The sequence below is a fragment of the Mus musculus genome, chromosome 2 (genome assembly GCF_000001635.26).
Source record: "Mus musculus strain C57BL/6J chromosome 2, GRCm38.p6 C57BL/6J".
Classification (NCBI taxonomy): Eukaryota; Metazoa; Chordata; class Mammalia; order Rodentia; family Muridae; genus Mus; species Mus musculus.
Genome location: NC_000068.7, coordinates 37,443,240 through 37,460,234, shown reverse-complemented (window position 1 = coordinate 37,460,234; position 16,995 = coordinate 37,443,240). Strand labels below are relative to the sequence as shown.

At 39.4% G+C, this 16,995-nt stretch overlaps 1 protein-coding gene across 9 annotated transcripts in view; it reads right to left on the bottom strand.

Moving 5' to 3' along the window:
* Positions 1 to 16,972, bottom strand: part of Rabgap1 (RAB GTPase activating protein 1) — a 130,158-nt gene extending 113,186 nt beyond the window's left edge. For 3 of the 9 annotated variants that reach the window (NR_156419.1, NM_146121.2, NM_001362957.1), the window contains exon 1: positions 16,779 to 16,950. Coding sequence is in view for 1 of the 9 variants with exons in the window: in XM_006497995.4 (XP_006498058.1) it covers positions 16,779 to 16,813 (35 nt within the window). In the remaining 8 variants the exon portion in view is untranslated. Of the gene's footprint in view, positions 1 to 7,933; positions 8,111 to 16,778 lie in introns of those variants that run through there. The other 6 variants (NM_001362956.1, NM_001362958.1, NM_001033960.1 and 3 more) reach the window with 4 other exon arrangements.
* Positions 16,973 to 16,995: the final 23 nt, after the last annotated feature.

Genomic DNA, 16,995 nt, shown 5'->3' with positions numbered 1-16,995 from the left:
ATTTCATGTTAGTGCTTCTAAGTCTTTTTGTTTGCTTTTATGTCTTAACACAAGATTTATGGTATATACCATATTTACTTTGTAGTCATTTTAGAAATAAATATCAACTATAAACCACCATGTTACATGTTGGAAATACTATGTCTTATTAATATTATCTTCATATGCTTGCTTACTGGAAGTGCTCAGTAAAGCTGAATGGTTGATTTACTGCCCTCCAAATCCATGTATTCCTCATCTATGTATTCAACTGAGGATCAAAAATATATATAAAAAAATTACATGCATACCCAACATGTACTTGCCCCCCACAGAACCTAAAGATACAGCATAACAAAAGAAAAGCATTTACATTGTATCACGTATTCTAAGAAATGAGTTAAAGTATATGGGATATGCAATGTCCAGATTATATGCAAATATTATACCATTTTTGCATGAGCAGGGGTCTTTGAGCGACTCTCATACCCTGTAAGATATTAGGGAACAGCTACTGCATGAGTGTAATTGGTAGGGTATAGTAATAGAAAGACAAGTGACCAATACGCTACACTATATGCAAGTACTTGGAAACATAACTACAGAAAACTAATAAGGAAAAGAAAAAAAAAAAAAAAACAAACCCAACAAAAATCTCATGACATATCCAGCCCCAATTGGGCCTTAAAATCCTAGTTCCTTATCTCAGCCGTCAGGGTGCTAGGATTACAGGAGTATGCCAACTGCCCCAGCTACTACCTTGATCATCTCTGACTCTATCAAAACCTCAAATGTCATGGCCAAGATAATTAAGCAGCACTGAGTCTCAAAATATACCCTGGAATTCTTTTGGACCATAGACACTCATCACTTCCTTCTTACTCGCCACCATTTTTTGTTGCTCAGTAAGTACTATGTTGTTCAATAAGCACCTAGGTGTTCTGCTCTTTTCCGAGCTGTATCTCACTCCTTGGTATCCCTATCTCCATTCTTTATGTATTCCAGTTCAGTAACTACAACAGAAAGTAACAAGACAAGACTCAAAAGATACCATAGCAGGCCAATTCCCACATGATTTGTATCTTTTAAAGTAAAATAAGTACTGGGAGATGGGTCAGCAGCAAAAGTCACTATTGCCATGACAATTACAAGGATATGAATTCAGATCCTTATGACCCATTTTAAAGAACAGAAGCCAGGCAATGTGGCATGTGCCCACAACCCCAACACCAGGGTGTGGATGAAGAATACTGAAGCTCACTGACCAGGTAACTTAACTGATGAGCTTCAGATTCAGCAAGAGAACCTACCTTAAAACATGAATGCAAGAAAGCAAATGAGGACAACCCCCAATGTCCACCTCCAGCTTCCATAGGCACATGTGCACCTCATACCCCCCAAAACCAGTAAGGGCTTATGGCGGGGCTCAGTTACAGAGCACTGGCTTAGGTAATGTGAGGCTTTGGGTTTGATCCTGAACACTAAAACTAAATAAGCAGACTAATAAGGGAACACATACATTGATTGCTCTTAGTTTTTCTTGAACTAGTTTTCACATGCATTTCTCATAGCCTACCCTGAAAAGGAAGGAACAGATCTATTAACTCAATGGAAACCTCTCCCTACCTTTAAAAATATATATTATTTTCCACCACTAATTGCTAAACAATAGGTATGGCTTGGTTTAACGTCTGACTCTTAACTTAGGGCTGCTGCTTTGAACTGTATTAAGTGAAGTAACAGAATCATGCGAAAGCAAGCCTTCTCATTAATTGCAGCTTAAATTGAAAAACCAAAAAGAACAACAAAAAAACATTATTGTGGGCATACCTGAAATTAAAAATTAGAAAAGTCAACTTAGCTACACTTCAGCACTTGAGACATGTTTAAGTGTCAGGTTCTGTGGCACTAAGCCCATCCACACCACTACCATTTAGGACTTCTCTTATCTCCAGTCCCTTGGAGCCACCATTCTATCTTCTGTTACCATGACTGTTGTACCCCTGGGAACCTCTTAGGCAACTGGATTATGGAATATCTATATTTTTCTAAGTGGATTCTTTCATTACTATAATGTCATTAAAGTTAATCAATGTTGTAGAAGACATGCAATCCTTTTAAGAAAAAGGATTTTGTTTAAAGGCTTAATCACAAGTCTCAAATATAAATTTGTATATCTCAAGTTTAAACTCTGAAAAGTCACAAAACAAGGGGCTAGAGAGAAGGCTCACCAACTAAGAGTACTTATTGTTCTTACAGAGGACTTGGTTTTGCATCCAGCACCATATGATCTTACACCCCCTAGAACTCCAGTTCCAAGGAATTTGACAGTCTCTTCTGGCCTCCACAGGGATCAGGCAGACAATAAAACAATGCCCTTACAAAAATGAATATTAAAAAAAAATGCCTACAGAAAGTCAATGTTTTCAGTTATTGTTCATTTTTTCAGGAGTAATCAAGCCTTGTTTACCTAAAAGTAGTAATGTTTATTGGTTAAAAAAAAAAGAGTAAGACTTAAAGTTTGATTTTTTTTTTCCTTAAAACCTTACACAATGTTGTGATTTTAGTTATGTACATGAGGGGACTGAATTGTACTATTTTATGAATTATCTAAGAAAGGAGAAAACACCAGATACTTCACAGTACAATATTGAGTAGGTCTATTTTAATCAATGAAGAAACTGAATCTCAAATTTATTGAGTAGCTTTATCTCCAATCACATATTAAATTAAGTATAACATTTTGGGGTGTTCATGTCTTTCTGTTCCCACAGTTAATACTCCTCCCACTATACCGAGATATGACAATTTTCTTACCTGTGTTGATTAGCTGAATGCAATAATGCTGATACTGAAGATATGAAAGGCTAAAATGGTCTTCCAATGTCCCTATGGCTACTTCAGGAAACTACATTTTCTTCCCTCTACAATTCTCAATATGCTGGCTTCATACCACTTCTAAGCAGTATCTCTAAAACTAAATATTTAAATTGCTATTTGAAAGCCACTTCCACAATCGTTGGAAACAATAGGAAAATAGCTCAATATTAATGAATTACTAGTGCTTATTGTCAGGGTCATTTTATCCTTCCAAGCTCTGCTAGCAAATTTTTTCATTTTTTTTCTAAACAGATTTAAGAAGCATAATATAATTTACATTAGCAGTGTATAAATATAAAAATATAAATGCTGTAAATTAAAGCATTGTAAGGCCTTTCAAAGTTTTTTTTTTTTTTACCCTTTTAGGAAATTAGTCAACATAACTCCTCCTTATAATTAAGAAAATTAATCTATTACATTTAGAATATCCACCTACTGTACTTGAGATCTGAAACGTCTGATTATTCACCCCTTTACGGTCTGTGAACTTAATATCAAGCAAACAAGTCATTCAGTAGAAGAAAACTAAATCCTAAGAACAATGTAATGTAGTTTCTCTTTCTGTAACTTGTTTGTTTGATAGAAGCCTGGTCAATACTGACAAAGGGATGGAGAACATTAAGGAAGTGTACCAAGTACATGGTAGGCATCTCACACTACTTAATTGGCATTTGTGCAAGAAGATACAAAATTCACATATATTTAACTTCTATTCATGTATTAAATCTATCTGAAAAAAATCTTTTCTTAAAACCAAAACCAGAATACTGTAAACACACATCTGGTTAAGTATTAGCATTTCAAGATTAGACAGAACTCAGCTTTTTACCTGAATATACAGAGGATGCAATAGATAATTCACTACAATAAAGATACCATTTGCAAAATACAAGAAAGTCAAGAAGGAAGACCAACGAGTGGATACTTCATTCCTCCTTAGAATAGGGAATAAAAGACCCATGAAAGGAGTTACAGAGACAAAGTTTGGAACTAAGACGATTGCATATGCCAGCAAGATTTTGCTGAAAGGACCCTGATATAGCTGTCTCTTGTGAGGCTATGCCAGTGCCTAGCAAATACAGAAGTGGATGCTCACAGTCATCTATAGGCTGGAACACAGGACCCCCAATGGATTAGCTAGAAAAAATACCCAAGGAGCTGAAGGAGTCTGCAATCCTATAGGTGGAACAACAATATGAACTAACCAGTACCCCCAGAGCTTGTGTCTCTAGCTACATATGTAGCAGAAGATGGCCTAGTCTGCCATCATTGGGAAGAAAGGCCCCTTAGTCTTGCAAACTTTATATGGCCCAGTACAGGGAACACCAGGGCCAAGAAGTGGGAGTGGGTGGGGTGGGTGAGTAGGGGAGGGGGGAGGTTATAGGGGACTTTCGGGATAGCATTTCAAATGTAAATGAAGAAAATATCTAATAAAAAAAAGTCCAGTGTCACTGAACAGTTCACTAATCAGGACACCTTCAAAGGCACTGAGCTCAAAATATTAAAAACATTAGCCACTTCCATAAATATTGTACATATACTCAATATTTAATCTAACATACTTATGATACTTCTAACATTCTCAGAGTTGAGTTGGCATAGTAGCTCACCTTTAATCCCAGGTTTTTTTTTTTTTTTTTTTTTGGTTTTTCGAGACAGGGTTTCTCTGTGTAGCCCTGGCTGTCCTGGAACTCACTTTGTAGACCAAGCTGGCCTGAAACTCAGAAATCTGCCTGCCTACCCCTCCCCACCCCCCCCAAGTGCTGGGATTAAAGGTGTGCACCACCACACCCGGCTAATCCCAGCTCTTGAGGAGCAGAGGCAGGTGGATCCCTTTGAGTTCAAGGCTAGCATGGACTACATACTAGATTCCAAGAGCTACATGAGACTGTGAGATTCTATATAAAAAACCAACAGCAATAACAAAACCCCATTCTCAGTCTGCATAATACAAGACTCATCCTTAGAAGTAGATCAAGACTGTACACTGTAGGCTGTATCTCCCAAAAAGGCTAATGGAAAATGGGAAGAGAATGTTCAAAAACAAATTACTACTAAACTTTGAGTAACACTATGTTAAATTTATCACAGAACTCATAGTTAATGTACCATAACAAGCCCAACACAAGCTACCAGTGAAGTGCTGTTTAGTATTTCCAGCAGCAAACAGAAGACTGTACTGGCCAGGCTGGCCTAGAAACAGACTACTGGCTTATGATGGAAGTACTGATCTGATAAGGTCTTAATCAGAAATCCCCAACAACTATGCATTGGGCTCTTAGGAAAGTAGACATCTAAGTTTGGCAACATAGCCAAACAAAATCTATTTTCATATTGTACTACCAAGGTAATACTATTGATCAACCATCATGAACTTACAAGACAGAATTGGGGTTTTTTTACTTTTTAGTGACCGAAAGAAGGGATGGGGTACTAGGCGAGGAATCTTCAGAGTATTATGGTAAATGTAGATGGGGAAAGGAAACATCCAGACCAAACTCTATAAAGTAACATGTTCATGACTTGCACACATTCATATTTGGCCAGTTTTTGCACATGAAGAGAAAGGGCTTTTAAGAGTCATCAACAGTGGCTGCAATCTAAGTGTAAATACCCATGCTAATGTTGATTTGCTTACTTAAAAAAAAACAAAACAAACAAAAAAACACTAACACTACAAGGAGAGGACAGAAGTGGAGGAAGATGACCAGGTGAAAAACAAAAATCAAAAAAACATTCCTAAGCAGCTTTAGGTGAGGTAGGATTTTCCTTTCAGAAATTTACGTAAGTATCTATTCCTTATCTTTGAATTTTCTTTTCTTAGTATCTATGAATAATTGGTTTAAAAAGAGAAAACAATACATACAAAGTACCCAAAATGATTTAGGTACATGGTTAAAGGATCTAAAGATAAATAATGTTTCAGTTCCAAGAAAATATTGACTCTTGTCTATTTATTTATTTATTTACTTGATGAAAAAAAAGTCTAATGATGTATGACAATATGGGAAGTTGCAACGATACTTATGGGCAGCCTATGCCATAACATTAGGACATAAATAACCCCTTGAAAGTGACTTGTTATAACAGTTACTAGGGAATTATCTTTCATAGTAGGCTTTATCTAGCTGGAAGTTTACTAAATAAAATGACTTTAAAAGCTCACTTATTTATAAAACCATGCCTCTATTGTGGATAATGTTCACAATACACTTCTCATTATGAAGGAGAAAAGGGAAGAGCCCATGTTTAAGATCATGCTGTGCTGCTAATCTCTTGTAAATTATAAACAAAATACCATCCCAAAATTCGCACAGTTGATAAATTCCCAAAGATATAGCTTAGTAAGGCCAGTGAATTAAATGAAAACTGAGTTTAAAAGGTAAAATCAAAGCAAAATTGTACAGTGTAGTGTATCTTGGTGGCAGATCACAGAATTGCATCACTAGCCATGTAGACTCACATACACTCATACACACACAGCTGATGAAACTGAAAAATGTACCACAACATAGCAATATGGTAACTTTAATCATGAAACTGATCTGATAGTTTGCATTAAACATGTAAATTTTATTTATTTTTTTGGTGGTTGTTCTTTGAGACAGGGTCTAGCTATGTGGTCCAGGCCAGCCATGAACTCATGATCCTCCTACTTCAGCTGGTGAGCATGGCATGTAAATTAAAATGTACATACATACAAATTAATCATTCAAATTTTAATTCAAATTCTGACCGTTAAGGAAGATCATAAATCCTATTCTTTGTTCATTCTCATTTCCTATTTAAGCTTTGGCTAAATCTTCAACATACAATATAAACTACAGTATTATGAAAAGATATGGATTAATACAACAGGTCCTTTGCTTTCATTAAAAAGTTATACATGCACTTCTTTGGCACCAGCGCTTTTTTTCCAAAGACTTTTCAGTTTGACAATTTCACTATCATCCATTGTTTCTCTGCCTAAATAAACAAAGTAGCTGGAAGCCCACATACTTACATCACGCTCTATTCACAAGAATGTAAATACAGGTATTGATCTAAATGAAAATAGTAAATACAATGCGAACTCTGTATTGATATTCTTCTGTCCCTGATATTCTTCTCCCGTGGTAGGGGGACCATACCCCGCTGACCGTCCCCACCTTGTCCTCCAATCTCAAATTCAAGTTGGAGCAGTTTTTAAAAGGAGCGCTACAAGCATGGTCATGAGTTTAAGTCTGCTTAGGACACTTGCTTCCGAGATAAATGGATCCTTAGGGCACCACAGGTATTGAGTATAGTTGTAAAAGCAGGTGCAGACCACAAATGTAGGTATTAGTAAAGACAAGGAACCTGACTACCATCAGGGGATGGACAGCGCACCCCTGGAAGGTCGGAGAAAGCTTTTGGACTGACTCACGTAACCCTGAAGGGTGCTGAAAATCAAGACACAAGGCAGGAACAGGCAGGTGTTTCTTTTAGACAGAAAGAGTGCGATGCCAGAGGAGACACTTTAAACGCAGGTGGAGAGAATGAGGGAGAAAATACCAGTAAGAGAAAGCAGAGCGACGCTGAAAGTCTTTCAAATTAGGCGCATCCAGGGAGGCCAGCCCGAGGCCCAAGGCAACAATCAGTCACATACACACCGACACAGTGGGCAACCGGAGAAACTGAGGCAGAGGACAACGGCAGGTCTCCAAACAAGACCAAGACAAAAACACAAGAGTGAAGAGAAACCGGCTTTGTTGGGAGGGGAGAGATCGCGCACAAGGGAGCAGCAGTAGCAAGACTTGGGAGACAGACACCCACCCAGACAGGGGGAACCGGTTTGGGCAGGGGTTCCTGGGGGTTGGGGGGTGGCGGGGTAGGGCCCGCGCGTGCGCCATCTGCCCTCCGTGGCCGCTCCCCCACACCCAATCTCCGCTCCCCTCAGGGCTCGGTCGGTCGAGAGAGCCCCCCGCCATCCCCGGCCTGACCCCGCCCGGCGGGGAGAGAAGGCAGCCGGATTCTAACTGGGGCGGCGGGAGGACCCCCGCCTCCGGGGAAAGGAGAGCAGGGTGAAAGGAGGGGAACGGCGACTGTACCGGACCTGCTGCCGCCGAGCGCCGTCAGGGAGGCTCCGCCGCCTGGGCCTCCCTGCTGCCCAGCCCCCTGCTCACGTGAAGTGGCTCCTTCCGCCCTCCGGCCCGCCCCCCGCCCCACTTCATAGGCCCCGCGTTCTCCCGCGAGGCGGAGCTTCCTTCCCGCAGCCCCACCCGGGCTCGGAGCCTGCCCCAGGATCCGCGCCTGCGCGCAGGGCTGAGCCTCAGCTAACACAGCGACTGCGGCGGAGCGGTAGCCAGAGGGCCAGGAGACATCTCTGTGTCCACCTTTCTGAAGGAAGCCCTGTTTGCCAGGCAGCACTTAACGCCGACTCAACTCCCCCAACATTTACTGAGGCGCACAGAACCAAGGATTGTGATAGTTTATTTTATAAAAACATGTCTCTCAGTTTAGCTTTACCTCAAACTTGCAAAGATGTGACCGAACTCCATCTACAAATCAAACTTCAGACTCCATACAGTGACCGGGTTTCAGATACTGAGGAAACTAGGACTCGAAGATGAGGATTTTATTTGAAAAGGTATTACAAGCTGAATACAAAGCAACAGCAACAAAGCGAAATTTAAAGGTCCTGTCGGGGCCGGGCCGTGGTGGGGCAGGCCTTTAATCCCAGCATGTTGGGAGGCAGAGGCATGCAGATTTCTGAGTTCGAGGCCAGCCTGGTCTACAAAGTGAGTTCCAGGACAGCCAGGGCAATACAGGAAAATCTTGTCTCGAAAATACCAAAATAAATAAATAAATAAATAAATAAATAAATAAAATAAAAAAGTCCTGTCCGGAATGAACACACAATGTAGCTGAGAACAAAACAGTGCAAGCTTTGTTGTTACTGAACCTAACATTTCATGCATTTACCCCGCAGCTAAACCCCAGACTTATTTTTAATTTTGAGGCACTTTGTATAGCACGCAAGCCTACATCAAGTCTTGAGACCCAGAGTAGCTAGGAGCACAGGTCTTTGCCGCTAGGCCAGGCACTGCTGCGACACAAGATATTACTAGACTGGTATGCTATTTAGGAGATGGAGGCAGGAGGATCAAGTGTTTGAGGCTAGCCTAAGTTTCATGAGGCTACAAGTCACAAGACTTAGTAATTTATACTTATAGAGCCGCTTATTATTCTTTTGTTTGTTTGTTTTGTGTTTTTTTGTTTTTGGAGACAGGGTTTCTCTGTTTAGCCCTGGCTGTCCTGGAACTCACTTTGTAGACCAGGCTGGCCTCGAACTCAGAAATCTGCCTGTCTCTGCCTCCCATGTGCTGGGATTAAAGGCTTGCGCCACCACGCCCCGCTCGCTTATTCTTTATTTGAACGTGGTACACTCTTTTCCTAGTGAGTCATTCACATTGTGAACCAGGAAAGCAATTAAAAAGAAGAAAACCTTTGCTGCTACAGTTCCCCTTTGTGTCTTGTTCTTCACAAAACACCTAGACTCCTGTGGGACAAGAATGATGCTTCCTTTTCCTTATACACACCCATTTTTAAGTATACAAATAATATGAGAACTAAACTATAATCTCGTGCACTCCTATCAAAATGTTTACTAGTTTGGTGGTCAACTTCCATGTATTTCTTGATTCGTAAGTATAGTCAAAGTACATGAGTAAATTAAGTTTTCTTAAATAAAACTATTACGTAATTAGAATGTTTGGAGAAAAAAATTAAAAAATAGAAACAAGTTAAAACAAATTAGGAACGTCACATTTCACCACCAATGCTAACATTTCAGTTTACAAGATCAATTTAATAATCTGATGTCTTTTTTTGACACAAGGCCTCATTGTAACTCAGGCTAGCTGCAAACTTTTGATCCTCCTGCCTCCATTTCCCAAATGCTGGAATACTATTCCAGTAAGTAGTGTCATTTTTTAATTAATAACACCTACCTTTCTTCTGATTACTAGATTTAATTAATTGACCATCAGTTGCATCTAGTTATGCCTTTTAAGTGTTTTTAAAATGTGCTCTTTGAAGCACATTTGAAAATGAATGGCTCTTTGCAGATAACTAAAAAAATGAAATAAGTTACTGAGTTTGTCTTCTAAACCCTGTATTTTTGCAAACTAGAAGCTGTATCAGAAGGTTCATTGAATGTCACCTAGGATATTGTGCTAGATTTGTTTCCTGATACAATGCAATTTAGCACATAGTATCACTGATTGCATAGAGCATGGGATGTTGATTTAGTAAGGATGCTTGTTTGCAGACTCTAACTCTTCTTTTTTTCTCTCTGTATCTCATGTCTATCCAGCTAACCTCAAATTCAATTTAGCAGATGATGATCTTGGATCTCTGATCCTATTAAATCTACCTCCCTATGCTTGGGATTACAGGCATACACCCATACACCCAGTGTTATACATGGTGTGTGGTATCAAACAGAGGGTGTTTTTGCCTGCTAGGCAAGCACTCTACCACCTGGGCTAACTTCTCAGCTCCTGTACAGTCTTTGTATTGTTGCTGTTTTGAGACAGGGACACCATGTAATCAGAGTCCCTTTAAAATATAGACTTTAGTCTATTTTGATGCCTATGAATGCCATTAAGTAACATTCACAGAAAACTAATTTGGAGTTTTTAATATGCTTAGTTTTAACCAGCAGGTGGCTTTGAAACCTTATATTGTATGAATACAGTGTATATGTAGAATTTGGGGCTGTTATGAGGTACAAGAGCCAGAACACTAAGATCTCTGAATGCTAAAAAGGAGGGAAATGCAGCTCAATCTATAGACAGAGGCAGCAACAATATCATATTTGGGGTTTTCAAGAGAAAACTCTGGTAATACTAGTGGGCAAAACAGGAGGTAATTAAGAGTCTGGAGGCTGTTTAAGATCGAAAAAGGTAAATATAAGGAAGAAGGAACTAGGGTATTTAACATACACCCCATCCAAACTTTCAAGCTTCCTGATTACTTTCTGTTGCTTGCTCAAATATGCCTTAGAAGTGCTCCAATCATTTTTGTGTGCGTGGAGCATATATATGTGTACAAGTGTGTGTGTGTGTGTGTGTGTGTATGAATGACATGTGCTGTGGAAGACAGAGGACATAATATGTTGTTACTCAGGTACTGCGCACTTTTTTGAAAGAGGGTCTCTCATTGTCCTGGTGTTCCCTGATCAGGATTCACTGTCTGGCCATCAAACTATAGGAATCCAGCAGATGCTATCTCCTCATCACTGGGACTCCAGGCATTCACTGTAAGGCTTGGCTTATTTTTTTAGGGATTGAACTTGGGTCCTTCTGCTTGTACACCTAACTCTTGAACAACTGAGTGTACCATCTACCCAACCGCATCAATGAATATTTTACTTCCATTGCTGTACTTTTCAAAGCCACAATTTTATCTTGGTTCCTTTTCATAATTTCTTTCTCTTTCATGATATTCTTATTTTGTTCATATAACTGCTTTCTTGATTTCATTCATGACTCCCAATTTTCTGAGTAACCACAACACAGTTGTTTTAAAGTCTTTGTCAAATGTGACTAAAATGCATGGGTCATTGGGTTTGATCAACACCAACACTTCATATTATTTTTATATATTTCTTGGGGACAATTTGTGGACTTATTTTTTCCCCCTTTGGAATTGGCCATAATTTACTGTTTCTTTATAGGCGTCATGCTTTCTATATACTTATAAGGAAAAATGTATTTACTTTTATTTTTATGTGTTTTGCTTTTTGCCTGCACGAATGTTAAATGCACCACATGTGTGTCTGGTGCCTGCAGGGGCAAGAAGGAGGAGTCAGATCTCCTGGAACTAGAGTGTCCCAGTGAGGGTTACTATTGCTGTGAGAAAGCACCATGACCAAAGCAACTTGGGAAGGAAAGGGTTTATTTAGCTTATGCTTCCACATCACTGTTCATCATTGAAGAAAGTCAGGACAGGAATTCAAACAGGGCAGGTGCCTGGAGTTAGGAGCTAATGCAGAGGCCAGAAGATAAGCTGCTTACTGACTTTCCCATAGCTTGCTCAGCCTGCTTTCTTATAGAACCCATGAGCACCAGCCCAAGGGTAGCCCCACCCACCCTGGACCAGGTCCTCCTATATCAATCTTTAATTAAGAAAATGCCCTACAGACTTGCTTACAGCACCATCTTTTTTTTTCTTTAATTATTTTTAATTTATTTTTATGTATATGAGTGCTCTATCTGCATGTACACCTGCATGCCAGAAAAGGGCATCAGATCTCATTACAGATGGTTGTGAGCCACCATGCGGTTGCTTGGGAATTGAACTCCGGACCTCTGGAAGAATAGCCAGTGCTCTTAACCGTTGAGCCATCTCTCCAGCCCCTTATAGTGTAATCTTATGGGGGCATTTTCTCAATTGAGGCTCCCTTCTTTCCAGTCTCTGTAGCTTGTGTCAAATTGACATGAAATCATCACACAGAGTTATATATGGTTGTATAAGGTACCATGTGCTGGGACCTGAACCTGGGCCCTCTCCTAGAGCAGCAAGTGCTCTTAAATTAACCATTGGGCAATCTCTCCAGCCCTGGTTTTTGTTTGTTTTGTTTTGAAAGACAGGATCTCACTATGTAACCTTGGCTGTCCTGGAACTCTGTCATGGAGACCATGCTGCCAGATCTGCCTGCCTCTATCTCCCAAATCCTGGGATTAAAGGTGTGTGACACCACTCCCCGCCCTGCTTTGTGATATTTGAATTTACTAAAAACTAAGACATTTGAGTCATATGTGGTTGTTATAGAAAGTCAAAGCCTCCTCCATCCTCATCCAGTTTTTATGTATATGGGTGGTAAGCCAGTCTGTGTGCTTAGTGACCCCCCCATAGGTCTTTGTTTCCAAATAGAGTAAAAAGGAAACAACACAAATGCTATTCCCTTAAAATTCCTAAAAGTTCTGTCAAAATATAGAGTTAAACAATGGTAGCTAGACTGTGTTTACACCTCAGTGACTAAAGCAAGCAAGGGGCAGTGGACAGTGACAAGGCCGTGGGTCAGTCCCCAACACTGAAAATAAAAAACTAGAAGAGTACTCATTTTCTGGCTGCTCTGGTCCATCACATCCTGGTGGTCACGATACACTGAAAATTCTGAAACCAAGATAAGTCTTTCCAAAATAAAGCAAACAATTAGAATATTATATGTTCAATGATGGGTAGAATAGACATATGGAAGAAAAGTAAAGTGGGGAATTGAACACACACACACAAAAAAAACCCAACTGTATTTAACATACATGTATGGACTATTCCATACAGTAAAAGCACTTACGAGAGTTACCAGAAGAGACAACATGCTAGTCCACAAAACAGGCCTCAATGTATTTTAAGTCCACATAAAGAGTCTTCTCAACATAACAAGATGAAGTTAGAAATCAAGAAGAAACTTCACAAACATGTAGAAACAAAACAAAACAAAACAAAAAAAAATGGGTTAGAGAAAAAAAAAAGCCAAAGGCAATTATAGACTACTCAGAAATAAATATAGCATATATACTAAAGTTTATAAGCTGTTGTTATGACAATCATCAGAGGGAAATTTAGTTGTCAGTCTACATTTTAAAAAATACTTCAGAGGTGGGTGTGGTAGAGTAGAAGGTGCATATTTGTAATCCCAGTACTGGACAAATAGAGACAGGGGGGGTTACTGATTCAAGGCTAAGCTCTGCCTAAATATTAAGATTAAGACCAATCTGGACTAGACCTTGTTTCAAAATTCAAAAGCACAATAAAAGAAACCAACCAACAATAACAAAACACTCAGATCAATAACCTAAAGCTTATACTTCAAGGATATACAAAATGTGTACGAGTGTGTATATGTGCATATACACACACATATACATACAAGCAAGCTAGGCATGGTGGTGCATGGCTTTAATCTCAGCACTTGGGAGGCAGAGGAGGATCTCTGTGAGTTTGAGGCCAGACTGATTTATACAGTGAGCTATAGGACAACCAGCCAGGTTATAATAGAAACCCTGTCTCAAAACAAACAAAACAGAACAAAACAAAACAAAGAACCAAAACTAACACAAAAAAAAACCCTTTTTTAATTATTAAAAAAAAAAAATGAAAAGGAGCAAGGGGAAAAAAAATCAACAAAAATTCTGAAAAAGACCTACAAAATTGACAAACCTTTAGCCAGACTAATGAAGAAAAGAGACAAAATACAAATAACTATAATAAGAAATGCAACTAGGGGGGCTGGAGAGATGGCTCAGTGGTTAAGAACTTTGAGTGCTCTTCCAGAGGTCCTGAGTTCAAATCCCAGCAACCACATGGTGGCTGACAACCATCTGTAATGAGATTTGGCACCCTCTTCTAGTGTGTCTGAAGACAGCTACAGTGTACTTAACATATAATAAATAAATAAATCTTAAAAAAAAGAAATGCAACTAGGGATATATTACTATCAACATTAAAAGTTTTAAAAAATGAGATATTGTAATAATTATATATGAAAAAGTAGAGAGCAAAAAAAGAAAAGGACAGATTTCTAGAAACAATAAATAACCTAAACTGGTTCAAGAAGAGAAGATAGCCCTATACCAAGTAAAGACTGTCTTAGCAATCAAAATTTCCCAACAAGGAAAATCTCATATCATACAGTCTTATCAGTGAGTTCTATTAAATATTTAAAGACAGAGCAAACAGGTTTGTTTTTTTTTCCTGAAAAGTTTGCAAAAATTTGAAGAATCAATGCTTCCTAACACATTCTGTAGATCCAGCATTGGGACAGGAAAACCAGACAAATGCATTCTAGCTAAATAAAAATATAACTCAAGAGTAGATATAAAAATAACCAACAAAATATAAACATATTAAATCCAAGGGCATATTAAAAGAATTTTGCCATGACCAAGTAGGATTCAGCCTAATGTAGGATCAACAAAATAAATGAAAGGAATACATTGGTACAAGGAGTGGGGCATATGATCACCTCAACTGATGTAGAGCAGCATCTATTCAAGATAGCATGCTGCATAAAGCTTGGAATTGGCAGAAAATTCTTCAACATGAAGAATTCATAGTGAAACATATGTACTCAATATAAAGCCAAAAAAAAATTCCTGTGCTGGACGTGGTGGTGCACGCCTTTAATCCCAGCACTCAGGAGACAGAGGCAGGCAGATTTCTGAGTTCGAGGCCACCCTGGTCTACAAAGTGAGTTCCAGGACAGCCAGGGCTATACAGAGAAACCTTGTCTCGAAAAACAAAAAACAAAAAACAAAAACCAACCAACCAAAAAAATCCTCTTTGCATTTGGAATAAAACAAGGATGTCCACTTCTACTTTATTGTTACTACTCCTGTTCAACATTGTATTAAAACTGTTTGCCCTATTAGGAAAAAAAAAGCATCCTGCTGGAAAAGAAGTAAATGATTTCTGTTCATAGACTACACCAACGTGTAATAGAAAGATCAAAAGAGTCCACAAGAGGGGCTACCTGAATAAATGAATTGCAAGAGCTATGCAAACACACTTTTAAAAAGCAGTGCTTTGTTTGTTTGTTTGCTTGTTTGTTTTTCGAGACAGGGTTTCTCGGTATAGCAGTGGCTGTCCTGGTACTCATTCTGTAGACCAGGCTGGCTTCGAACTCAGAAATCCACCTGCCTCTGTCTCCCGAGTGCTGGGATTAAAGGCGTGCACCACCATGCCCGGCTAAAAGCAGTGCTTTTTTTAAATGTATTTTTTAGACACTAGCAATAAGCACTATGAAAATTGAGGCAGACCCTGATAAAAATGTGTGAATGAACCAAGAATGCAGAAAACTAAGAAGACATTTCTGAAAATAATTTATATAAAAGGCCTGAAGAGGCACCTTGTGTTTATGGGCAAGAAGACATAAAATAATAATAATAATAATAATACTATTCAAAGCAACCTACAGATTTACAAAAACGGAAAAAAAAAAAAAACGTTCCAAAAGCCGTTTCCCAAGAAATGGTAGTCAATCCTCAAATCAATACAAAAGTATGGCTGAAGATGTAGCTCAGTAATACAGTATTTGCGTATCATGAAAAGTCCTAGGTCCAGTTCCTGATACTAAATTCAGATGGAAGTGAAAAACATCTCGAAGAACCAAAACAGTCTTGAATAAAGATGGAGCACTCACAGTAAATGCCAAACTGCCTGCAAAGTTACGATTATTAAAGCAGTATGGTACTAGCACAAGAATAAACATAGACCACCGTACTCTAGACAGCCCAATAAGAAACTCTCATAAAGCGAACTGATTTCCAAAAAGTCCACTCAATGGGCAAAAAGTTCACCTTTTCAACAGATATTACGGAAAATGGATATCCACAAAATAATACAAGGAGTTAATGCGGGAATAGCTAGCAGTGGTTATACAACATTGTACAAAGCCACTTAGCTTTAAGCTTGGAAAAAGATTAAATTGATAATTATTTCTGTTTCCTATAATAACACCACCAAACGGTAAATAAAACAAATGTAGAGAAAGCAATAACTAAGTGGATGGGCAAAGTAAAGGGAATTCAGAATGATTTCCAGATTTTCTCTTTGGGAAGAGGCCCTGTATGATTGTTTCACCAAACAAGAACTATAGCTAGGTAGGCCTGGGCATGAACTTGTTACGAAAAAGGCACACTAAACACTGGACAACAGGAAATCGGTCTAAGTGGCTGGCTCCAGTGCTCAAGAGAGGTATTCAGGTTAACCACAGATTTGTGAACGGCTAGGGTAACCAAAGATAAGGAAGGCAAGAGATTGACCTGGGAACATAAAAGGAAGATTTCCTAAGAAACACCAGTATCCACAAGGGACGGGACCCAACAACAGCTTTCTGCATTCCAGGCTCCCACGCAGCGAGTCCACATCCCTGGGCGGGAGGGACTTACCACGGCTTGTTCGCAGACAGGCTGCTCAGGCCCATGCAGGCAACGGTCAGCGGGAGCACTTCGTGACTGCAGCCGCGAAGAAGAGAGCTCGGGCCCGCCTTCTACCGAAGAACCACAAGCAGCAGAGCTCACGAAGCCGACCCTCCGCAGCCCGATTCCCTGGCCTCGCCCCGCCCACAACGCGGAAAGTCCCTCTCAGGGGCCCGTCGTCCTCCGA